Here is a 26,857-nt window from a genome sequence, read left to right as displayed (position 1 = left end):
CACTATTTTCCCGTCATTCATTTGCATTAAAATAAACTTTTGCTTCTTATGTTATTTACGTACATCCTCAGGGGGTTGACCCTGGAGGATGGCCACAAATAACTGTTGATTCCAGCATTAGATAAACCAGACATCCCAAGCTTCAGTGAGTTTATTGTTTGGATAGCTGAACTGTGAGTAATTTTCTTTGCTATGAACAGAGAAGCTTTTGTGAAACTAAATGGACAAGGGTCCTCACCCGCCAAACATGTTTCTCGACCATTTATGAAATGAACCTTCCTACCCTAAGAATTTATCTTTGCTCTTTGAGGGGTACCCTAACTTAGTATACTTAACTCTTTATTTCCAGTGACAAATGAAAACTAATACCTGGAATTAGTCATATCACCTGATATAGAAGATGACAGATAACTTTGCTCATTTTAAAAGTTATGGTTATTGGAATGAAATAAATAATTATCACTGGGGAGTGGCCAAATTTTCATCACCAAAAGTGTTTTGGCTTAAAATGACCAAAAAAAAGCGGATTTTGAGTTTCGAACAAAAGACAAATATTAACTGAAAACAGGCTATCTCAATAACAACTTTGTGATGATGATTCACTTTGAATGTCAGACTTAGCATTAGCTGTGGAGTTCCCCAAAGTTCAGTGTTAGGAACTGTATTGTTTTAATCGTATGTAGATAGATAGTGTAATGTGTCATTGCAATTAAAGTATGTCTTAACTACAGACAACAGCACAATAATTGGCTCAGGTACAAATTTACAGGAATTACAGCCAGAAATAACCGTATAATTGAACAAAGTCATGGAAAAGTTTCATAATAACAAACTGTCGTCAAACGGACAGAATTATAAATAGAAACAGTTAAAGTGTAGACATTTCTTGGATTATTTAGCCATATTACCTGGAATCCCCATAAGAGCAAAGACAATGACAAGTAGATGCAGACATTTATTTGACCAAAAAAACCTTAATATATTGTTTACCGTTCATGGTTCACTGACCCCTTAACAACCTGGGTCTTGGGCAAGTTCAGCTTGGCGGCGTCTATCCTTCTCCAGGTTGTTTTATTGGGGAGGGTTTTCTCCCTCACAAGAAACAGATTGTACTGGTTTCCATGGTTACTATTAGAAGGAGAAGCCACCTCATTTGACTCTGATACAGCACCTTCATCATCCGGTCACTGTTGGTTTTTGGTGTAAAGCTTCATCTTGCTTACCAGAAATGAGTCTTGGCATTGACAGACAGCGGCATGTGGGTGAACATACTGATACTTGTGGATTCATTTTGCCTTATTAAAGTTATTGTATTTGAACTTTGAGGGATACATATAAAGGCAATATAGATCTAAAGAATGATGCTATTAGGATTGTATATAGCGCTTGGTGAAAAGAAATACAGACACTCCCCTACTTACCAACATTCGACTTACGCAAAACAGTACATACGAACATTTTTCGGGATGTCGAAAAATATCCGGACATTGCTGTAAGTTACATTTAGTATTCTGTGCAGTAGAGGACACTACTGTAGTGCTTCTTTCCGCCGCGTGGCGCTTTGAGAGGTCACCCAGCATCCACACAGAAGAAAAAAATCCGGCTTCTACTTCCTGGTTCATGTGTAATTAATACTTGTACTGAGAACTTTGGCGTTTTTATTGTTTAATATCTCATGCATCCAATCATTATGGTTGTTGTTAAGTGTAAGGCCGAGGTGAGTCGTTTCTTTTGAAACAAAAGGGGTTTTGGGGTTTTTAAGGGTTATTGATCTATCTTCGTTATTCATTATCCATTATCCGTTATCGGTCAGTTCATAATACGCTACAAAGCCTAGGAGCCGGGACACTTACTCTCAGCCAAAAGGCCAAGCTAAGGTCCTAGCCCTAAAGCCTTGCTGCGATCATTGCGAATGCACCGTTCCCGGAGGTACTGCAATACCGGGCCGATGCGTGGAGTGGACAGAGCAAGCTCATATTCCATCTCCGAAATGCAATTGCGGCACAGCAATTTTATAACAGCTACGTGGGGGGGTTTTGGGGTTTTTAAGGGTTATTGATCTATCTTCGTTATTCATTATCCATTATCTGTTATCGGTCAGTTCATAATACGCTACAAAGCCTAGGAACCGGGACACTTACTCTCAGCCAAAAGGCCAAGCTAAGGTCCTAGCCCTAAAGCCTTGCTGCGATCATTGCGAATACACCGTTCCCGGAGGTACTGCAATACCGGGCCGATGCGTGGAGTGGACAGAGCAAGCTCTTATTCCATCTCCGTGGAATAAGAAAGCTTTATGAATTTGAGAAAATGGTCAGAATGCTTTTTTTTCAGCCACTTTTTAACACGGAGGAGGATCTCTTGAAGCGCAAGTGCCAAAAGTAAGTAAAACCTCACAATTTTTGTTGAGCATATTTTTTTTATTAAATGTTTATTTTTAGTACAAGACAAAACAGATTACTTATACAACACACTTTTATAAACCATAAACATCCAAAATATAGCAAAAAAAAAAAGAAGTGTTATGCACTCTACCATAAAGCTTATTATGCTGAAATAAGCTTTATCGTACAGTGCATAACAGTTTCAATACGAGCGATTTGAATAGAAAAAGGCAAAATAAACATGTTACCTGCTCAAAAGTGATTTGTATACGGTGTACATTACCGTTCGATTACATTCACAAAAAATACAAAGACGGAATGGTTTAAGTTATATTACATTCCCAACAAATGCAAGACGAAGTGGTTTTGGTTATATACATTCCCAAAAATTGATATAAAAGTGAGATAAAACGAGGTAAAAGTGCTTATAGTAGCTAGGGGATGCAAATCTCGGCATAACACCGTTTTGTTCAGTTTCACTTTCGATCACTGCGAGTCGCCCGAGATGCGCACTTCGGCGCCCAACTGTTCATTCTGGCGCTGCACTTGCAGTGCTCACTTGATTTAAGTAAACCCCAAACGTGCAGTTCGGTGATGAAGTACGCACGGCCGGAGTAAAGCTTTGTGTTTACTTTGGCGGCAAATTATAGCCTCGGTTTAATTTGGGCTCGTTTATCAAACCAGGTTAATCTGTCTGGCTTGGGCGGGTTCGGGTTTGTATACCCGCGACGCGAGTTGGGTTGGGCTGAAATTTTCAGAACTGATCTTTGGGAGGCACGGAAGAGGCGACACGGACTATAGGCACATTGGTAGGCCGGAGCGCCTTGAAGCGCAGCAATCGGTCAAAAAAGATTGTAAAAAGCCCCTGATGAGTGGCAGGTGTGGTGATTCTCCAGCATCCCCTGATGAACGAGGGCACGCTGGATCTTGACACATGAAAAGGTAGGGGAAAGAAAACGCCTTCGAGATAGAAGCTCTACCAAATTTAAACCCACGAGAAACTTCTCCGAAGGTCGCGTATCTCTCTGCTCCCACATTGTTTGTTGCCGTTAGCCAGACTTTGGCTAATGTTTACACTACCGTTGAACCGTTTGAATTTCTAAACCCGTACATTGTGTTCGACATTCAGTACATTCATCCCAGAAGTCATTTGGCTGAGGTTGAGCTATGAACGGCGAGAGTTTAATGTAATTATTATTGTTTTACTTTAGAGAATATGCGATTGAGACTCATTTGTTGCATTAATTCCATAACTGTCAACCTGTACGTTTTTGCCATACAAAGTACGTTTATTATGCATTTTAAGACGTGTACGATGTACAAGAAAATCTGTACGGAAAAAAGCAAATTTGTCAATGATAGGTACCATCCGGTATACACCGACTATCACGAAACGGCAAATCAATCAAGTCAATCGAGTTCGCCGCTATCTTGGTACAGTATTGTTTTTTTTTTTTTCTTTGCCAACGAAGCGAGCGGTTTGATGCTACTGTGCGCATGCGTCTGCGGCCTCGGATTTCATGTGGTAGTTATGTAGTGAAAGGAAGTCCGTCTCTTTTTAGAGGACTTCTTTTTCGTCTCAACTTATTAATGAGAGCTGTCTCTCAAAAGGCCCACTTGCTTTGATGCATTATATTACGAATTATTATGTTGTATAAATAATTTAAGAAAAAATAAGTATAATAATAATAATAATAATAATTTCCTTTGTATTGTCATTCTTTGTAACAATGTACACAGAAAATGACAAAAGACAGGTTTGTGGTTATCCCTTTAATCAGTGTATTACCAACAATAATTTAATGCAGAAAATGAATTAATAATTTGAATAAGAAAATATATTATTCTACTTAATTATATTTGCATGTATTTTTCCTTCTACGGTGAACGTCCAAGCTACTTTTAATTTTTGAACCCTTTTTATAATAAACCTCATTCAAATCTAGCAACTCAGTATCTCACAAAAAAATGTTAATTAACAATATATATGATAACGAAACACATATACAATGTACATGTTAAACTACATAAATAAACACGTTTGAAAAAAAAATATGGTGTAAGATTATTTTGTATTTTGTAAGGGAAAATACAACATTTTGTAAGGGCATGGAGCCGTGAAGGTTGACAGGTATGTAATTATCAATCACTACTCACATTTGTGTCACTATTCACTCTTCGGTTCATCCATCCATGCATTTTCTGCACCACTTATCCTCAATAGGGTCGTGGGGGTGCTGGAGCCTATCCCAGCTATCTTCAGGCAGTGGGCAGGGGACATCCTGAACTGGTTGCCAGCCAGTCGCAGGGCACACAGGGACGGACAGCTCGCTTGCTCAATCACAGGGACAATTTGGACCGGCCAATTAACCTAACATGCATGTTTTTGGAACGTGGGAGGAAACCGGAGTGCCCGGAGGAAACAAGCACTGGGAAAACATGCAAACTCCACACCGGAGGTTCGATCTCATGACCTCAGAACTGTGCCTCATACGCGATAACCACTGCTCCGCCGTGCTGCCCTACTCTTCGGTCCATTACAAGGTAAAATGCCCAAAAAACATTTACTTAAAAAGTGAGAGGAGAGGCTGTTAGCTGTAGCAGTTAAAAACAATTGTGTTTTTACCGTAGCTTTCCTACGAACTTGCTTGTGTTATTGGCATGTTACATATTTCAGCAGTTTTACTTCTCAATAACTTTGTTCTCCCACGGGTTTCTTTTAAGCACTTAAATGTTTTGTTATATGAGAATTCATCAAAAGAAATTCTTCTATTCAGCATGTTGTTATATGCCACTCGGCTATTTATTATTTTTACTAAAAAAAAAATAGGTCAGATTTTACCTTGTCATTAAGAGCAGGATGATATTTTAAGGTTTGTATTTGTTAAAACAATAAATCCTTATAGCTTAAGTGGAACTTCCTTATTGGATCATGTGTTTTGATTCTAAACATTTTAATTTTTCATAGGTTTTATTGTGCATGCTTCTCATTATTTTGCAGATTCTTTAGCATTCAAAATCTGTGTGGAGATGGAGTTTAGAAATACATAAAATATTGTTGTTCTCATCACTACTGAAAACTAACAATGCTAAGTTTATAGTTCAGTAGACACTCAAAATAAGGAGAGCAGTCATGTGATAGATAGATAGATAGATAGATAGATAGATAGATAGATACTTTATTCATCCCCGTAAGGGGAATTCACACTTCCAGCAGTATCCTTATGTTGTTGTTTATTAACAGAATAACAGGATGGCCTCGGGTGCTGTGTTGTAGTTAGGAGCAAGGAGAACAGGAGATGACTGTACAAACCCCCCTTGATGCAAATTTCCAACCTGGTTGTAAAGTCCTCCTCTCAGCCCTTTCTTTTTTATTAAATTGCCAAGGTAACAAAAAGGTTTGCAGGTGTCCAATAGGAAAAACAGAACTACATTTTTTATTCTAAGCAAGCAGAATAAACTTATCATTGGTGTGATGAAAAGAAAGTATAATGTAAAATAAGAGTAAAAACAAAGCTTTGCATTGTGTTTATTTTGATGAGAAACTCTGCATAGTGTTCACAAACACAGAAAAGTATACACAATAATACATTTGACTGTTGTAGTAACTGTCAACTTATTATGTTGTTTTTCGATACGACTTTTGCAAAAACAATCATTTTTTAAATTTTTGCCATGCTATGCTTTTGAAGGGAGACAGTCTAATATTTCACCACTAGATGTCCTTGTATTGTCATCATCTCATCTGCTGCACCGCTTATCCTCAGTAGGGTCGCGGGGGGTGCTGGAGCCCATCCCAGCAGTCATCGGGCAGTGGGCAGGGGACACCCTGAACTGGTTGCCAGCCAATCGCAGGGCACACGGGGACAGACAACTCACTCGCTCAGTCACACCTAGGGACAATTTGGACCGGCCAATTCACCTGAAATGCATGTCTTTGGAATGTGGGAGGAAACCGGAGTGCCTGGAGGAAACGTTTTGCAACAAAAAACGAGTGCTATTTTTTCGGGAGGTACCTATAGCAGCAATGTGATGGACAGTAGTGTCAACCTTCCTCTATATGACACTCATGTTATGTTAAATAAATACAAAATATCTTGACATACCAATATTTTAAAAAAATGCACGTTTCGATGATAGTTCATGTAATTTTACTTATTATTAAAATCAATATTGTTTTTTTAAAGGTGAGGTGCGTCATTTGTGTCCTTAAAAAGTTGAAAGTAGATTTTTTTTCCTATTAAGCATGTGTCAACAATGTCCAACTGAGTTCAAAGAGCCTTTATAATTTGTTTCCAGTGCGCCAATCTACTATTATTTTACTATTATCAGAGCTGCTCGGGACTTGCAACACAGCGGGAAGCGGGAAGGGGGGTGGAGAGTGATTCAATGTTTGTGCTCGTGGTGAATGGTGATGAAAAAAAGCACTGTTTAAAAAAAAAAAAAGAGTCCAAACGCCAACCCAAACCCGCAAAGGATGAAAAAAGAAGGATTTATTTTAGCGCGTCTAAAAAATACATGCATGCACGTGCCACACAAGCAGCTTGACGCAGGCCGCAAACATGACGAAACCAGTATTTGGCGTCGCCACTGGGAACATTTTCAAATTCAAAATTCCGGGCAGGACCTTCAACGGATGAAGTTTTTTATTTAGTTTTTTTCCAACGGGAGCAAATAATAATGCAAAATGTACCTTAAAACGTCAATTTGATGTTGCGCCCTGCTGTTCCTTTTAACATTGAGCAGTTTTTTTTGAATCGTCCATTCTTGCGTCAGTCATGACAAGAATGCCACTGCATGTCTCAGACTCTCTGCTTTAACACTATTGTTTTGCGTTGTTGACCTTTGAAATACATTTGATCTTCAGTTCACATTTCTGTGTGTATCATTTTCTTTGAAAAAAAAAAAACAAGAATTTCATTAAGTTTACTACGTCACTTTTGGATTTTCTAATATTTTGCTAGTCCTTGCGGAAACTGTGTAAAAGGTCCTTGCAGATATAACTGGTACGAGTTTATTATAACACATTTTAAATTTCTCCCAACAAAACTGAAGTTGGGGTAAAAGTCTGTTATTTACCCTAGACCTAAACACATTTTAGTCACTCTGGGTGGACAGGTATTACTTCGGGAGATCCAAATGACACTTTTGCCTTCAAGCACTTCCAGTACTCCACAAACATTTTTGAACACTGTGTGAAAATTATTCCATTTTTAGCACAAGTTTCCCCAAGATGGCCAAAGGGGGTCTGGACAACATCAAGGCCCCCATTTCAGCAGCCAATCACAATTATGCACTATGCTGAGCGGCACGAGTTTCTATGAAAATAGCAACACAAGCGCTTGGAGGCACATAGCACATGACAGAAGTGGAAGTGCCTTGTGAATGGCTGATTGTAGTGTGAGATAAAAGTGACCACTAGCTTTGTGTTCAACTTGGAACTAAGCTGCCGCTTTCTTGTCACCGTGCCGGTATTGTGGGTCCCTCCAACAAGAGCCTGTTGATGCCGACTTCCAAGTTTAGGTACCTGCTCCTCTTTGCCTTTTAAATTGAGGAAAAAGTTCCAATTACAGTGGTACTACTATTACTCATGAATTTAATTGGTTCCAGCAGTGACGATGTATAATGAAACCGTTATAAATTAAAACACGTTTTCCCATTAAAATGAATGGAAACAGGATTAATCAATTTCAATGTCATCAAATGCAACCAAAACATCATTAAATCAACTAACTGCCATGAGGTACACTAATTTACAACCAATGGTAATAAATATAACACATAGTATAAATAAAACAAGAAATAAGGCTAAAGCAATACGAAAGAGGAAGAAACTGTACAGTACAAAGTTTTATCAACCAAGAACTGTTCGTACAACAGTCAGTAATCCACTTGACACGCTTTTCTGGACACCTAAAATAGCGAACCAGCATTGATGTCTCTGTCTGGAACGCAAAATGTTTCAAACTTCCATTAAACATTTCCGTCCATTTCAGGGTTTATCAGGATGTCTGTGTTATAAAATTCTGTAGCTTTTCCCAGCAGGTATACGCATCCTTAATTTCTGCTGTCACTAAAGCTCCTCTGGATCATTGTCTTCATAGAGTGCCAAATCGGCTGCTCTACTCCCGCTTTCATTATTGGCGATGATTTTTCTTTTCAATCGTGAAGGAAACCCTGGCTATCTTTTCTCTCCTCTTTTTGCAGGGCCCATGGATGTAAATAAACACATCTGTAAACTGTAAAGTGTTCCTTAAACAATGTGCAATGATGAAAACGGTGCCTGCGACCCATTATTTAACGGACCTAACCATTTGGCAATATAATGCAGGGGGGGTGCAAAGGTCTCAACTAACTGATAAATCACGTAGGACGCTGATGGCGGGTACCTGCGTGAACCCTAAGTGGTAGCGTCACTGACTTCAGATAATGGAAAACTGATCATATAACGAGGAAGATTTAAGTCTGACGCAAACTTTGGATACTGAATCAATTATAAGATGGGTCGATAGTAAAACGAGGTGCCATTGTATCGATCAATGCCAAGCAAAGGTAGCTTTTATGTGCTCATTTGGCTAATGCATGGTGCCACAGGCGGCAGGTCAGGCTTTTCATCTGGCCTGCCAAACAAAAATGGTCAAAGTATATGTGTATATATAATAGTAAATAAAGTACTCCTGATAAAAAGTGTTTTTTGTGCAAACTTAACTGTCACATTACATCATGAATATTATTAATACAATTACTATGTAATGTATTATTGTGCTGAGTGCCTGCAGATGCAGTGAGGCATACAATTCTCTTGCCTCATGGCAGAGGGCGACAGTCAGACCAAGGATTCCGATTTGCTGCCAACCTCAGCCCCAAACAATATTATTAGTGACGGGAATGGCAAGCTAACAGCACTGTCAAGCAATCCAGTATGTTTTTTTCTTCTTGCATATCAACTTTTTCTTATAATCAAGTATTACCAATAGATGCTTTTAATCAAAAGGAGCGGCTTCATTTATAAATTTAGGTAAGACAAAAATTGGTTTTCTATGCTACATATTATATAATGCTTTCTTGTTCTGCCAATCAAATGATGAATAAGATGTAGGTTAATTTATCTGTAAATCTGACCGATCAGACACAAATTTCATCGAATGTCAGCAAAAAATAGTGCCAGGACAGCTATAAAATTCAGAAATGTCGGACCAATTTGGGAAAAAAAAACTTTAATCGCTTTTTCCTAGTCGGAATTTAACAATGATTTATGTCAAGTAAAGCATTTAATGTTTGTTTTTCGGTCCTTCAAAACTGCTTATAATTTATTTGTTTCTGTGATATAAAAAGGGGGGGAAGAATACAAGTAAATAAATTATTCTGTTTAAACTATTTGACAACTGCAAAGAAGTTTTCTGAGGATACATGAGTTGTATGTAATTTGGAATATTATGCACTGTTCACATCATTGTCACTATTGGCTTATCATGTGGCTGTTCTTTGATATCCACACCCCTCATGGCTGATCTGCTTTTTGTATCTTGGGAGGTTTTTATAAAAAAAGGCTCAGGAGAGAACCTTTAAGAAGAGGTTGGAATTTCTTATTTCAAGGGTTTGGTACAGTCCTCTCTTTTTCTCCTTGCATGTTCAAAATCCATAGATTGCTCTCTCCAGCTTATACAACGTGATATAGAATCTTGAAATCTGATTTTGGTCCTTTATTTTATTTTGAAATTTAGTTCTCTTTATTTCCAGGAATTTTTCAAAATGACCCGAATTATTGCCTTTTATGATTCATATTTACGTTATACTATTGAATTGAAATGATAACATGATGATACTATTCATGTAACATTTGATATATTTCCATGCTAATATCTTAGTCTAACTTAAGCTTGTTACTATTGGACAAGTACAAAGGAGATTTTGTGGGATGCCAGTCCCTTATTTTTACTCAGTTATTTGTTGATATGACAACTGCATAATTGTGGCTATCAGCCAATCATGTTGCTGTTCTTTGACCTGCACCTTTTAGGGCTGATCTCTTTTGTAACCTTGAAGATTTAATTAAAAAGAGGGGGCTCAGAGGCGAGCTTTAGGAATGGATGGAATTTTCTTATCTGATACCTTTTCTTCCGGTCCTCCTTGGAAGTTCCAAATCCATTGATGTGTTCTCACCTTATTTTGAGCGTATACTAAAGTTCTAATGGGACAGATGGCAAATAATCTTGCTCATTTTGAAGAATTTGTTTTATCATAAAAGAAAACAATTTTAAATGGTAATATACAAATATTATTGCCATCTGTTATATTAGAGAAGGTTTAGGATTATTTATCCAATATTACTAGAGATATAAATTAAAAGAAAACATTCTAAATATAGTAAAGAAAAAATAGTTGTAATTCTAAAAATATTACAATTTTTGCTGTGGAGTAACAAATAACATATTCATATATCTTTAGAATGGTAGGGAACATGCGACATATTACTGTTTGGAAATAAGAAGGATGAAAAAAGAGGGGGGAAAAATTCAAGGAGGCACAGACATTTCATGATTTATGGCCTCTGTATTTGAGACAAATTGACTACATGTATTTCGAGTTCACACCAATGTACAAGTTTGGCCTGGCTTGTTTTGTATACAACAGCCACAGTATTTACACACCTGAATTGTTGGATTAGTTTACAGTAACCTTAATGCAATACTGCACATTCAAATACACAGAGACACAGACAATCAGGGAGAAATTGTTTCCTACAAAATCAGGCAAGTACTCAGCAGGGAATACAGGGAGTGCAGAATTATTAAGGCAAATGAGTATTTTGACCACATCATCCTCTTTATGCATGTTGTCTTACTCCAAGCTGTATAGGCTCGAAAGCTTGCTACCAATTAAGCATATCAGGTGATGTGCATCTCTGTAATGAGAAGGGGTGTGGTCTAATGACATCAACACCCTATATCAGGTGCGCATAATTATTAGGCAACTTCCTTTCCTTTGGCAAAATGGGTCAGAAGAGGGACTTGACAGGCTCTGAAAAGTCAAAAATAGTGAGATATCTTGCAGAGGGATGCAGCACTCTTAAAATTGCCAAGCTTCTGAAGCGTGATCATCGAACAATCAAGCGTTACGTTCAAAATAGTCAACAGGGTCGCAAGAAGTGTGTAGAAAAACCAAGGCGCAAAATAACTGCCCGTGAACTGAGAAAAGTCAAGCGTACAGCTGCCAAGATGCCACTTGCCACCAGTTTTGCCATATTTCAGAGCTGCAACATCACTGGAGTGCCCAAAAGCACAAGGTGTGCAATACTCAGAGACATGGCCAAGGTAAGAAAGGCTGAAAAACGACCACCACTGAACAAGACACACAAGCTGAAACGTCAAGACTGGGCCAAGAAAAATCTCAAGACGGATTTTTCTAAGGTTTTATGGACTGATGAAATGAGTGTGAGTCTTGATGGGCCAGATGGATGGGCCCGTGGCTGGATCGGTAAAGGGCAGAGAGCTCCAGTCCGCCTCAGACGCCAGCAAGGTGGAGGTGGGGTACTGGTATGGGCTGGTATCATCAAAGATGAGCTTGTGGGGCCTTTTCGGGTTGAGGATGGACTCAAGCTCAACTCCCAGTCCTACTGCCAGTTTCTGGAAGACACCTTCTTCAAGCAGTGGTACAGGAAGAAGCCCGCATCCTTCAAGAAAAACATGATTTTCATGCAGGACAACGCTCCATCACACGCATCCAAGTACTCCACAGCGTGGCTGGCAAGAAAGGGTCTAAAAGAAGAAAAACTAATGACATGGCCTCCTTGTTCACCTGATCTGAACCCCATAGAGAACCTGTGGTCCCTCATCAAATGTGAGATTTACAAGGAGGGAAAACAGTACACCTCTCTGAACAGTGTCTGGGAGGCTGTGGTTGCTGCTGCACGCAATGTTGATCGTGAACAGATTAAAGCACTGACAGAATCCATGGATGGCAGGCTTTTGAGTGTCCTTGCAAAGAAAGGTGGCTATATTGGTCACTGATCTGTTTTTGTTTTGTTTTTGAATGTCAGAAATGTATATTTGTGAATGTTGAGCTGTTATATTGGTTTCCCTGATGAAAATAATTGAAATGGGTATACATTTGTTTTTTGTTAAGTTGCCTAATAATTATGCACAGTAATAGTCACCTGCACACACAGATATCCTCCTAAAATAGCTAAAACTAAAAAAGCCCCACTCCAACTTCCAAAATATTCAGCTTTGATATTAATGAGACTTTTGGGTTCATTAAGAACATGGTTGTTGTTCAATAATAAAATTAATCGTCAAAAATACAACTTGCCTAATAATTCTGCACTCCCTGTATGTTTGCAATTCTCTTTCCAGTACAATAAAAACTCAGTGAAGCACATAGGAATATGTTTCTTGTTAGTCCAAAAAATAAGATATGAATAAAGATTCTTGAGTGCTGTTTGGCTTCACTGAATGTGCGGAAACATCTCACTTTGTTATCACTACGGTAGATTATGTATTTTTTAAAAAAAAACTTCCAAAATGTAATACTTTTCAGCATCATGCACATGGTATTTAGAAACCAAATCCATCCTACATACTCTGTGACAAATCTTAAAACTGCAAGGCAAGTTTTTATTTGTCACTTTTTATCTTGGAGGACAAAACTCAAAGTGCTCTCACTAAATACATGTATGAAGAAATATTGCTACACGCTAGTCAAGAGTAAACAAAAAAGGATGAGGTCTCTTTCTGTTGACTTTGATCAAAGAGGTGTGTATTAATACAGTAAGTCTTTTTTCTTTTTTTTTACATAAATAGTTATAAGTCATTGAGCTACAATAACAAGTGCCAAACAAGCATTACACAGACTCAGAATTTTGATTAAAAACTATGTCCAGAGGATAAACTTTCGATTGTTCAAATAGATGTCAAGAATCTTTACACCAATTTTCATCAAATAAAGGATTAAGTGGAACATACCATTTCGACAGAGATGCAATTTCACAAATATAAAAAAAGAAAAAAAAGACTATGTTCCATCAATAGGGCTACACAATAATAATAATAATAATAATAATAATTTCCTTGTATTGTCATTCTGTGTAACAATGTACACAGAACGAAATGTCGATTGCATCTGACCCGATGCAGCCGCAGCCAAGAGAGGGCGCCGCCAACCACTTTTTAAGTCTTAGGAATGACTCGGCCGGGGCGCGAACCCGAACCTCCCAGTCTCAAAGCGGGCGCCTTACCATCTAGGCTACTGAATGGTATGTTAACAGAATTTCAAAAATGGGTGAAAGTGTTGCAATTTTCATTATGAATATTGAATTTCATATTGTAACAAACAGGGCAACCGTTATAGAAAATGGTGGTGAATGTATTACCATCGAAATGAATAAGACCAAAAACAAAAGTACAACTGTTTGTTGCTAATACAGATCACCTGATACCAAGATAAACTATTTCACTGAGTTTATATTGAGAGAATACAAGACTTATTCAAGGTTACATCAACGGATCATACGAGAAATTATAGACCATATTGACTCTTCACACACAAGATCTTTTGATTCTGTCTAAAGAGTTTGTTTATTTGTCTTGTGTGATGAGATGTGATTCATATTACTTATACAACCTTTTAATAATTATTTGATTAATGTGAAAAGCGTATGATGGGAGTAATGTATAACAGCATTTATCAGTTTTGTGCTACATTAAATCGATAAATACTATTGCAATCCATTGAATTTGAAAGTTGGTGTAAAATGTAAACGTGAAAGTGGTTATAGTGGACACAGGGAACATTTTTGGGAAATAATCTTTAGGTCAAATCCCTCTGTTTTAATTGCCTAAAAAAAATCCTGAAAAATAAAAAAATAGTAAAACGTAGAAAAAGCTCTTTAAATTCCTGTATAACGGATAGGACCTCAACTGTGACTCCCAGACTGTGTGGGGGGATGGGGGAAACGTTAAAAAAATAATTAACTTTATACAGTTTAGAGCTACAAGCACCGAAAACAATATCTTTAGAGTAAATGAAAATAATGATGAAATAGTATCCCAAACAGACGAAGTAGATTTACTCGGAGAGATAAATATGTATTTTTTTTCATTTTACTTATCTATTTTCCTAATTTTTTACTTTAGCACTCTTATTAGAAAACAACCTTTTGAGGAAGTGCTTGTATTTTTTAACACAAAAAGGAGTTAAATATCTATTGTTTATTAGAGAGAGAATACGCTAAAAACAAAGAGGAGTGAATATATGAGAGAAATTGGTTCAGTTTATTGAATATATTAAAAGTCTACTTAAAAATAACCAAATTTGGGGTCAAAAATGGACCGAGCCGTTACCTGGGTCGTTTTGACCCACCGTTCGGTTTCGCAAAACAACCCCCCCAAAGAATTTGCAATTTTAGATTTTTTTGTATAGAATATTTTTGATTAGAATAACACCCCCCAAAATTGTCTGTTTATTTAAAATTTGGTTCCATTTGTTGAGATTAATCCAAGCAGCTTTGTGGAAAACGACCCAGAAAAATTGGCCAAATTGACCCAAAATATTGGGCTGGCCCAAATACTTTTAGACTGTTGATTCCTCCTTGTTTACTGTAGGGTCCAAAACAGCTAAACCGATTTTTGTGAAAATTTTACACAGTACTACATTAGGCCTCCGCAAGAGTCTTTAGTTGGATTTAATGTCAGCTCCCCCAATAAATACCAACAAAATCGATAAATATCTGCTTTTTGTGTGGTCTGCTTTTGTGAGGTCTCTATCGTCCTCTGGCGGTCAAATTGAGTACCGCAGCTCCCGAACACGGAGAACGTACACCAAACAGCCAAATCCAATTGACAATCACCCCCAGAAACCCAGGCCATTTTGCTTTGGATCAGATAAATCAATACTTTCTTATGGATTTATCAGTAATCTTGAATATTCAACAACGTACACATTTCCCTGATACAAAAAATCCCCGTTACATGAACATTGAATGAAAGAAGTCGATATTATTCAGGCATCATTAGTAGCCTATAATTTATATTTTAGTAAAAGTGGTCTTAAATGACGTCAAAGAAAAAAATTAACAAAATGGTTCTGTCATTTACTTAACAGAAATCATTTTTGTAATCGGATTAAAATAGAATAAAGTGCAAAAATCTATTAACCCAAAAACATTTCTTTGGGGAGAAGTATCATACAGAGAAAAAAAATGACTGTGATTCACAGTGTTGTGAATTGATCTCATCTTAGAGGCCGTAGAAAACTTTCTCAGGGCTGGATGAGGCCCGCGGGCTTTGACTTTGATGTATGTGTGCTATTCCGTGAGTGCAAAAAATTGAAAATGTTTGCATGTACTACGCTAAAAGATTTTTTTACCCCCGATGCAAATTTTAATCATTCCTTTGAAAAGACGATTTCACTGAATTGTAGTTTTGCATTAAATATTTAGATTCAACATCCAGACTCAAAACCCACCTTTTCACATTTGCCAACTCATCATAAACTGCCTCGGATGGTCCTCCTTTCTTTGTTACCGTACTTTGTTTTGATTTTTTGTATTTATTGTATCTATTTTCTGTTTTTATCTGTATCACTGTTTTATTCTGTGTAAAGCGAACTTGGGTGAAAAAATGTATTGTTGTTATTATTATTATTATTATTTGAAGTGTCTGTAAAGTAAAAAAAAACGTGACCTCTAATAGTCCATTGTTTCACGTTGTCTTATAGAATTATAAATACATGGTGAAGCTAGGGACGTTCTGTCCAATGGGGGGTGAAAGCACACAGTCATGCGCTGCAAGTCACAGTGCTCGCACGTGTGGACCCCAAAGCCAAAGAGAATAATAGACGACCGGACGTATCAATCTGCGCTTTTTACGGCTTCACTTTCGAACCGTCATGCTCAAATGTCCCCTGATGCCACAAAAATGCTCCAAGTTACAGAATTAAAATTGACTTGAAGGAATATTTTAGTTCGATTGGTTCCACTTAATTGGACTAGGGTAGATAATAAATACTCCTAAAGACAGATGATACTTTTTTTGATAAACAAAAAACATGGAACTGAGGTTTATTATCTGTATATAGTTGAGCTTTAAATGGCAACCATTCCAAATAAGTGGGCATAATCACCCGGGCACGTCATTCCGGTTTGAAAATAGCTTCATCAACGTTGGACTAATTTTGTATTTAAAGTGGTTGAGGGCTAATTTGCTGGTGCAGACTGAACTAGCTTTCTAATATGTATGGAGCCACAATTCTGCCATATATAGAAATAAATGCACAAATAAATGCCTACAAATATGTAAAAAGGAATGTATGAACAAATAAATGCCTACAGTTGTACGCTATATAAATGAATGAACACATAAATAAATGAAATCATACCTAAGTATGTGACATAAATGTAATGTCTTCATTTTCAATGCATTTTGTCTTATTTATTTCAGGTTTTATAATGTCATGTATTTTGACATGTACAGTATTGTAAAAAAGTATATCCCCTTTCCTGAATTCTGTGTTTTTGCATATGTATCACTCACAAAGGTTTCAGATCATCAAACCAATTTTAAATATACAGATACAACCCAAGGAAATACAAAATGCATTATTGAAATGCTGACACCATTTATTACGCCACAAAAAAACTATATGGCCCTATGTAAAAAAGGGATCACCCCCAGAAACTAATTGTTGGGCCACCTTTGGCAGTGATAACAGAAATAAGTTTTTGGGGGTAATGAGTCTTTCACAAAACTGTGGACGAATTTTGGCTCACTCTTCTTTGCAAATTATTTCTAATCTGCAATACGGGAGGGTTTTCAAGCACAAACTTCCAATTTAAGGTCACACCACAGAATCTCAATTGGAATCCAGGCTTTGACCTGGCCCCTCCAGAACCTTCATTTTGTTTGGTTTTGAGGTGGACTTGCTTCCAAATTGTTTTCCTGCTGCATGATCCAAAAGCGCTTGAGTTTAAGGGCACGAGGTGATGGCCAAACGTTCTACAGGATCTTCTGGTAAACACCAGAATTCAGGATTCCTTTTTCCACTGCAAAGCAGCCCCAGACCATCACACCGCCACCATTATGCTTTACTGTTGGCATCATGTTCTTTTTGTCAAATGCTGTGCCATTTTTGCACCAGATGTTACAGGCTGCACACGTTCCAGTCCACAGAATTTTTCTCCAAAAGGCTTGAGAATAATCAAGGTGCTTTTTGGTAAGTGTGAGACGACTCTTTGTGTTTATTTTTTTTTTAACATCAGTAGTTTTAGCCTGGGAACTCACCCATGGATGCCATTTTTGGCAAGTGTATTTCTTATAGTGGAGTCATTACACTGACCTTAACTGAGGCCAGCGAAGCCTGCAGTTGCTAGGATGTTTATAAGGGCTTTTTTGAAACCACCTGTATGAGCCGTCGTTGCGCTCTTCAAGTCATGTTAGTTGATCGACCACTCCTGGAAAGGTTTGCCACTGTTTCCAGTTTCTGCATTTGTGGATAGTGGCTCTGACAGTGGTTGGCTGGAGCCCTACAGCTTTGGAATAGCTGTGTTACTTTTTCTGGACTGATATATTTCAATCCCTTTTTTTCGAATTTCTTTCTAGATAGATAGATACTTTATTCATCCCTTCAGGGAAATTCACATTTCTTTCTGGAATTTCTCTGAATTGTGGCATGTCAAATTTGTTCTTGAGATTTTGTGGTCGACTTCACTTCATCTAACAGGTTGAATTTAAGTGATTTATTGATTGAACACAGGTAGTGGCAATCAATTTTGGGCGTGGCCTGTAGAATTGAACTCACCTTTTTCAAAACTGTGATTTTTCAGTTACTTTGTGATTTTTCACATATGGCCAGATAGATTATGATTTTCCTTAATGACTGGAATGAATGTTTCAAAACTGCATTTTGTTTTTCCTTGGGTTGTCATTTATGAGTGATAAATAGGCACAAAAAGCCAGGAATAAGGAGGGGGCAAATAGTTTTTCACGGCACTGTATTTTGTCACAACAAAAACCCCCCAAAAAATTATCTTTGGGGCCACAAAAAATTAAAACATGCTATATATTTATACTGTATATATGTATATTAATTGGAAAATGTTAAGAATGTATGTTTCTCCACCTACATAAACCACATGATTTTCTATTACCAAACATTTTTGATAAAGAGCCCTATTGAGCGCCAAAGAGCCGTATGCGGTTTCAAAGTCGCTGGTTGCCAACACCCGCCAAAGATGAAAGCTCATCCAGTTGGACCCGCCCCCTCAGTTATACTAAAAAAAAGGTACGAAAATACACTACAAAAATACATGTCAAAATAATTGGTATAATACAGGACAAAATTAATGATGAAATATGGAAATAAAGGTATGACAATATAAATGACAACATGTATGAATAAATTGCATTTACGTCATATATTTAGGGATTCCGTGATTTATACCTGTGCTCATTTATTCATGTGGCATATACTTGTAGCCATTTATTTATACATGTGTTTGTACATATCTCAACATTGGTCATCTCTAGGAAAGGTAGTTGTGTATAAGAGGTATAACAAAATCAAATTCAAACTAAAAAAAATTACATTCAGCTTCATTCAATGAATCGGGCTCAACTGAATACTTCTGCCTCACAGTTCAGAGGTTGATTACAGCTACCCGCTTCCCTGTTTGGAGTTTGCATGTTCTCCCCATGCCTGCATGGGTTTTCTCCTGGGTTTCCGCTCACATTCCAAAAACTTGAATGGCAAGTTGATTAGTGACTCGTGTATGTGTGAGTGTTTGAGACATTGCGTGAGTGAGGAAGAGATTGGCTGGCAATCGGTCCTGGGTGGCCACTGCCGGATAGCATCCAAGGGAGAGTTCCCAGGCAAAAAAACACTGCTGTCACAGAATAACACAAAGAGCCGTCTCAAATTTGCTAAAAAACATCTTGATTATCCTCAAGCATTTTGGAAAAACATTCTCTTGATTGATGTGTCAAAAAAGGATAGGCGGTTTGGAAAATAGATGAATGAATGAATATTTCCACCTTCAAGATTTTTCCCAAGTGAACAAATTAATTGAAATTTCCCCAAACTGACAACAAAAAAAAGCATTGTACATGCATACTGCCCTGCAAACTGTGCTGAATCATAGTGAGTCGAATGGTAATCTCACTGAGTCCAACTGAATCTAATCGTTCCTCTTTCCATTTTAGTGGTCTATAATGATTTACACACTTAGTTTTATTGCTATTTGGGTTGAAACAACAGTTCAACAGTCACAAACACGTAAATAAACTCAGCAGGTTTGCTAACTTTCTCACACCCACACTACTTTTCCGGTGCTCCCAGATGACAACACATCATCTTGTGATGCTTTTAATCACACTCGGATTTCTTGTGGCGTGGTGGGAGAAACTCTACACCATACGTACAAATGACTTGAGTAGCCAGCCAAAGCGCATCACTAGCTGGCTGCACTGTAATATGCTACTTCAGCACTCGACTACCGTAACTCTAAGCATTTGAATTTTTGCTACAGTGTTGATTTTGATGGTGCACCAAAAACAAATTTTGCAGATAAAACAAAACCACAAAACTTGACCCTTATGCACAGTGTTGGGGAACTGCAACCGAAATATGTTGCCCCTGTTATATATCACATTCAAAAATAAAAATAATCTGTACTTTTAAAATTTATTTTAAAAAATAATAATTTGCAAAATAATCTGTCATTGGCCATATACAATTATTTTTCTAACTTCATGGATTTTTTTGATCAGATAAAAAAATATTGATGGATGGATGATTTACAATTATTAAAAATAAATCAATCTAAACTACAAATTAAATCCTTACAATGAGCAAAATTATTTTATTTGGCAGATTGCAAATAATGTTTCTCATTTTGAGTCATATTTTTCCAATTTTTTTTAAAAGAAAAAAAACTTATTCTTACAGTATAATGACAAAAATCTTTTGCAATATTAAATAATTTACTTAATTGTTCATATTACAAGTGGTTTAAAAAAACATCATTCATTAAAATAACATTGATTTGAATAATAAGCAAAACAATACTTGAAGTATCATATAAACATGATTCATTTTTAAATACTCGTAGGCCGTTTATCTTACATAACATGAGGCTCAACTTAATGGAGCTTTCATGATTGTCCTCCATTTTGCTGCTATGGGTACCCCCAAAAAGCAAAAACCTTGTGAAAGGCTGGACGAAAGAAATGAGAAGAAAAATAATCCAGTTTGGTCACTTGGAGTCTCAGTAGTTTGTATTCTTCCTCTTGCTTTGTAGCACTCTTTTCTGGTTGCACGGCACTATACGGCAACATCTAGTGTTCAAATATTACACAGTGTCCCTTTAAAGAGGTAAAATAGTTTGTGAAACAAGACTTAATTATATTTGAACAAATACTGTAATGTATGGCAAGACGATGCAGAAAACTTTTTAGTGTAGCATTTCTGGATTGAGTAGATTGCAGTAACATTAGCTGGCTTGCATCAATTAGCAGGTAAGCTCTGCATTTTTCTGCTAAAAGTGTCGGGATCTGGAAAGCAGGAAGTGCCAACCGGGTCTAGAGCAAGACACACCAGAGCCCAGTCTTTACACACCTGCCCCTAATTATGCGAAGACTTATTGACTGCTCAGACAGCACACTGCGTCTGGTTATTGCACTGCATTACCATTTCGGCCCTTGTTTCAGGTTTGGAAATTGTCAGGTTTGATTTTGTTTGGGCGTGTTACTTGATTGGTAATCCTTTGTTTGTTTGAGTTTTGTTTGTTTCTTTGTTCCTTTCAAAGTCATCTTCGATTTGGTTTTTGTTTCTGATTTGGATATCGTCAGGGGTGATTTTGTTTTGATGTGTTATCTGTTTAGTGACCCCCTCCTTTGATTTTGAGTTTGTTCCTGGTTATTAAATACCCTATTTTGAGCACCCCTGCCTAGGTTCCTGCTTCCTTTCACCTGGGTCCACCCAAAAAACAAAAAAACAAAACGTCAAATGCTGAAAAACCAGCTACACAAGAGCAACTCCTGGAGAGTTTTGCGCAGCTCCTGGCTTCTGTAAGCGTAGATGAGAGGATCTATAAGCGAGTTGCAGATGATGAGTATGAGGAAGAGGTTGAAATTCCGGAAAAAGCAGTTGCAGAAGGGGTTAGTGGGGCAAGTGAGGATGAGGATAAGGTGGAGGAAGAAGGGCGACCAGCACACAATGAAGACGCCCAGCAGGATGGTGAGTGTGATGGCGCCCTTCATGCTGGTGGACGGGCGCCGTTTCTTGTGGAAGTTGACGTTGATACTGCGCGAGTGGATGTGCGCCAGGAGAAACATGTGTAGGTACAGCACAGCATTGAAGACAAGGCTGGAGCAGAAGAAGGTCACCAGACACACGATGACGGCGTTATCGGTGTGGTAGACTATAAAGAAGATGCTGGAGGTGACACTGGCCAGCCACACGGCAGCGATGATGCCGGCGGCACGCCTGGTGGTCATGATGCTGTGGTAGCGCAACGCATAGAAGATGGTTACGTAGCGGTCGGCCGCAATGGTGCTCAAGAAGGATAGAGATGACACCACCGAGCTGCAGATCATCACATCGATAACGTTGTCCAGGTGCCGCAGCATTCCCGGCTGCACGTCCATGAGGCCGTGGTCATGCAGGAGCATGACGATGGTCTCCACGACATTGCTGACGCTCACCAGCATGTCGGACACGGCCAGGCAACAGATGAAGTAGTACATGGGAGAATGGAGGTTGCGGTTCTTGATGATGGCCACGATGACCAGGATATTCTCCACTAGGCTGATGAGGCCCAGGGACAAGAAGAGCTCCTGTGGGATGCGCAACTGGAAGCAACCCGACCAGACGGCATCAACCACGCTCGTGTTGGTGTCATTGTCTTGCAGGAAGTCGCCCGAGTAGTCATGGTGTGCAAAAAAGTTTGGAGAACTGTTGGAAAACTCCATTGCTCCTGCAACAGAACATTCAGTCCAATTAGACACTATACAGTATTCTATTTTCAGGATATTTGTGACATTGGAGCTCTTTTGTGTGAGGTTCAGCAACATGTGGCTTTTTTATGCTGCCTTATTGGTAAAGCTAAGATCTTGAGCCTGTGCCCAACCCAAGGCCCGACTTGAAATTCGGGGCTAAAATGTCAATTATTATGTTCGTGTAATGATGCACCCATCATTGTTTTTCTGTGTCTCTATGCCTCTCTCTCAAAGTGCCGCACTGTCTTCAGGATGTACGGCTGCTGTCCAATTTTCAAGCTGTCAAAATAACAAAAGGCTTTTAAATTTTCTCGTCAACAAACTACGTCAATGATGGAAAATTGTCGGTTAATGTAACCTCTCCAGTCACAGAAATATCAAAGATGTAAATGTTTATGCAGTGTAGTTTAACTTACTCTATCGTTTGTAACAAAATCTAACTGTCAATCGAGGACCAATGTTACCTCTTAGCTTCCACGGTTTTAAGCAATCACACAAAGTCTGTGAGCATCACTTGGAATAACTGTGAGTAACGTCAATCCCAAGTGTGGCAACCGAATCATTATCAAACATTTTCAAAACCTGTCATACAATCAAGCTCAATTCTGCTGGCTTTCCGCAGGGGTGCTAGAGCCCATCTTAGTTGTCCTTAGGCAGTGGGTAGGCAGCCAGTCGCAGGGCACACAGAGACATGCAACTCACTCACTCATACGCACCTAGGGACAATTCGAACCAGCCAATTAACCTGAAATGCATGTTTTTGGAATGTGGGAGGAAACTGGAGTGCTCGGAGGAAACCCACGTAAGCACGGGGAGAAGATGCAAACTCCACACAGGATGGTTTGGGCCCATGACTTCAGAACTGTGCCGCGGACGCACTAGCCAGTCAGCCGCCGTACAAAACCCGCAAAGTACAAACCTTTCTTTCTCTCTTTCTTTCTACCTCCCGATGATTCACAGAGGCTTAATACAGCAGGGAAGTCGGATTACGATGTTACGAGTCTCTTCTCACAGTAATTTTATCTTCTTCGTTTATGTGGGTGAATGTATAAAGTTCCATTAAAAATTCTGGCCATAATTTCAAAATGTAGTTTGGCCACAAATAAAAATGATATCTAAGGAAATATTTTATTTTTGTCTATTTTTGGGGTTTGTTTGGTCAAGTTAGTAGTCTCACAATTGAGACCCAATAAGAAACAAGTTGATAAACTCTATTTTCTGATGAACAATATAAAGCGGATTACTAAAGAAAAATAGAGCTGACGTCATGCCTCCAGAGACCCTCTCGGCAAAATTCAAATATAAAATCAATTTAATAGAAACAGATGACAAATTCAAAGTGAAGGCAGCAGGCATGGCTCATGGATTTGTTCTCCCCTGGGGCTTCGAGGGTACAATTGAGAGATGTATTTAAGTACTGCAAATTCAAATACTAGGGGCACTTCACAGCGTACCATGCATTACATCACATGTGTCAAACCCATAGCCCGAGGGCCAAATGTGGCCAGCCACATTATTTTACAAGGCCCGCGAAACTCTAAAATGTTTGTTCATCTCAATATAAATTAGTCAAGAATGCTTTAACCAAAAACTACATGTACCACAATGTTTGTAGACTATGATACCCACAAAGGGACAGCAATGTTTCCATATCAATCCCATTGAGTAGAATTGAGAAATAAATGATTAAAAAAATTCCCAATATTTTGTTATTTTGATATACAGGGTGTTCCAAAAGTCTTGGCCAAATTATGATATTTAATATAACCGTACAAGTTAAGGATATACAGCACATATGGTCAAATCAGAAAGCTGGCAATGTCAATTTTTACACGGAATGTTCAAAGCTGTTCAATGTGAGCACCATTGGTCACACGACACACACCAGGCCAATATTCAAATTCTAGCTAGATGCGTCACAGCATTGCATTGTCAATGGTTGCAACAGCTTCGGTTATTCTTGCCTTTAGCTCATCCACATCTCTTGGAATAGGAGGCACATAGACCAATCTTTTCACACAAAAAGAAATTGCAGAAAGCGATATCTTGAAATCTGGGTGGACAGGATATAAGATCAGGATCATCCTGCTCGGACCGTCCTATTCATCTGTCTGGCAGTGTTGTGTTCAGAAACTGTTTAACGCAGTGGCTTCAGCCTCATTCTGTTAGAAAAGGAAGTCACCAGACTCTTTCTCACCCAATCTCTCTTCACCAGTTTTCCAGCATGTCAAGGTAAGTCTCACCATTGATTGTTGGTCTTTTAAAGAACTGTTCTTTAGAGAGCATTGTTTTACATAGCACCAACAGTAAATCACGAAAAACAGAAGCTGTTGCAACCATTGACAATGCAATGCTGGGACACGTTTGGCAAGAATTTTCCTATTTTTTGTATGTGTGTCGTTTGACCAATGATGCTCACATTGACCATCTGATGTTGGAACATCCTAAATGTGTAACGACATTGGTTCAATGCAAATGTCGCGTGTAAAGAGTTATTTTACATCAACGAGTAGTTATATATACAGGGCGTTTCAAAATATCGATATCCTTTGAGATGTAAATATCACAGAAAGAACATGATTAGGGCAAATTAAATTTAAAGGTATTCATGTTGAAGATCATAGAATTTATTCTTCCAAATCCTAGGGAGAAATTCAAAAATATGTGTATTTTGTGAACGATTACACAGATGTTTAATATGCGCACAGCCCGAGACGCAGCATACGTCAAGTCTGTAATCCAGCTGCTGCTAAACACGCTGACTCATATCTTGGGTAACAGTCTCAAGCTGAATACTGTTTTCTTTTCATCCACAAACTATCTGCTCATGAGTTGGTACAAGAAAAGACCTATAGTTATTGTAATGATTAATTATCAATGTTCAAAGGATATCATTTTTTGAAACGTACTGTATTTTAAATATCGTTTAATTACATTTAGCTACATTCATAGGTTTCATCAGGCCCTTTGGGGACAGCCTTTACGGTGATGTAGCCCTAGGTTAATATTAGTTTGACACCACTGCCTTTGAATGATTGATAGTCGTTTTTTGTTTGTTTGTTTTTTTCAGAATAAAGGCAAATATCTTTGAGTTATGTCTCATAAACATTGGAGATTAAGAGTCTGGTAGGAATAACCTAAAGGTTTTTAACAATTATTACAGTTGAGGATTAAAATCACAGATTGATTTTGGTCCGAACAATGACTTTAGAAACTGTCCATCAAAAAAATCAAACTATTTGTTGTAGTTGTAAACTCCACAATTGACTAAGTATTTTATTGAATACATTGGCTTCGCCCAACTAAGTATAATTACACATGGACTATTATTATAATGAAGAATTACAGAATATTTTGGATTTCAAAAATAAATTATCTGAAGTGAGGGGAAGTCATTTCTTGGTCGCGCAACATATACTTTAGAAGCACTCTAACAACTCTGTTTAGTACTAGGGCATACTACGAACACTGTTAAATGTAAAGCTTTCTATGAAATATTGTAAGAAATATGCTTAAAAAGACTCAAAACAAATTTGACCCTTAAGTCTGATTGGCACGTCATGCTTTGTTGAAATCCAAGGAATTTAAATTTGCAGGGGTCGTCTAATTTTGGGCAGGAATAGAAAAAATGAACCCAGATTATATCAATTTTTAATGACTTTCAGGGTGTTCACATTGTCTAAAGTTTTGTTGTCTTGGCATGTATTACGTCACAAAAGACTTAGTTCATCTATAATATATATTTATAGAAAACTTCAATGATGACAGAAAATTCAAGATGAGGAAAAATTATAGTACAACAAAGCCAAAATTTAATTGCGTAGAATCCTTCAAAAAAATTGAAATAATCTGCGATCGATATCACCGAAAAATGGCAGCGGTATCTTCAGAGTTAAACTAACTCCTTATTGGAACGGAAAACCATCGAATTTACAGCTGGTTGAATGGGGCAAAGGGATTGTGTCAGACTAGGTTTTTAATCAAATGAACTTACTCGAATCTTACCTGAGAATGCAACAGTAGCACAATATACATTTTCCCAAATATTTAGATACAAGGAGGGAAAATCAAATGTATATGACATACCTTGAGCGATCCCAGGAAAAATAAGTCACTTTTGCTTGTTTATGGCTGCAGTAGCATCCAGAACAAGTCCTTTTCCCGTATCATTTTTTTTCTTGGCCTTCGCCGTGCTATCAAGGGCCCGTCCCGCCTAACAAGAGATCTTCTTTGCAGAAAGTTCCAGGACCGACGTGAGCGTTATGATCGAATACTTGGAGAGAGGAAAGATGTGGGCCCTCTGAGCCATGTGACACTTGACGAGACTCCTCCTCGTATGCTGATAGTACTCCGAGGATGACAACTTAGCGGAGGACACATGAATGATGAATAACTTTTTAAAATTCTAATTTCCCGCAGCGGTGGACCGTCAAGGCCTTTCTTTGCTGGCCTAAAAGAAATATCTGAATCATGTGATAATAATTA

General features: G+C 38.0%; 1 protein-coding gene, 1 long non-coding RNA gene, 1 other non-coding gene and 1 pseudogene across 3 annotated transcripts; 1 reads left to right on the top strand and 3 right to left on the bottom strand.

Moving 5' to 3' along the window:
* Positions 1-1,907: 1,907 nt before the first annotated feature.
* Positions 1,908-2,167, bottom strand: LOC148367606 (U2 spliceosomal RNA; annotated as a pseudogene).
* A 28-nt stretch (positions 2,168-2,195) lies between these two features.
* Positions 2,196-2,383, bottom strand: LOC148367605 (U2 spliceosomal RNA). The gene has a single exon (XR_015850388.1). It is a non-coding gene; the product is annotated as a U2 spliceosomal RNA (small nuclear RNA).
* A 707-nt stretch (positions 2,384-3,090) lies between these two features.
* LOC148367603 (uncharacterized) lies at positions 3,091-26,857 on the top strand. The gene is made up of 3 exons (XR_015850207.1): positions 3,091-3,323; positions 4,782-4,925; positions 26,609-26,857. It is a non-coding gene; the product is annotated as an uncharacterized LOC148367603 (long non-coding RNA).
* On the bottom strand, positions 21,377-22,357 carry mc1r (melanocortin 1 receptor). Its single transcript, XM_088333283.1, has one exon. It carries the CDS (start codon positions 22,343-22,345, stop codon positions 21,377-21,379), a length of 969 nt encoding a protein of 322 aa, XP_088189409.1. The 5' UTR covers positions 22,346-22,357.

This window comes from Urocampus carinirostris, chromosome 4, assembly GCF_059441175.1.
Source record: "Urocampus carinirostris isolate Australia breed hairy pipefish chromosome 4, RoL_Ucar_1.0, whole genome shotgun sequence".
In the NCBI taxonomy this organism is placed as follows: domain Eukaryota; kingdom Metazoa; phylum Chordata; class Actinopteri; order Syngnathiformes; family Syngnathidae; genus Urocampus; species Urocampus carinirostris.
Note: the sequence above shows the minus strand (reverse complement) of the source record. Positions and strands in the feature narration are given on the sequence as shown.

Coding starts and splice junctions, on each gene's coding strand:
- mc1r (XM_088333283.1), bottom strand. CDS start 22,345: ATGGAGTTTTCCAACAGTTCTCCAAACTTTTTTGCACACCATGACTAC.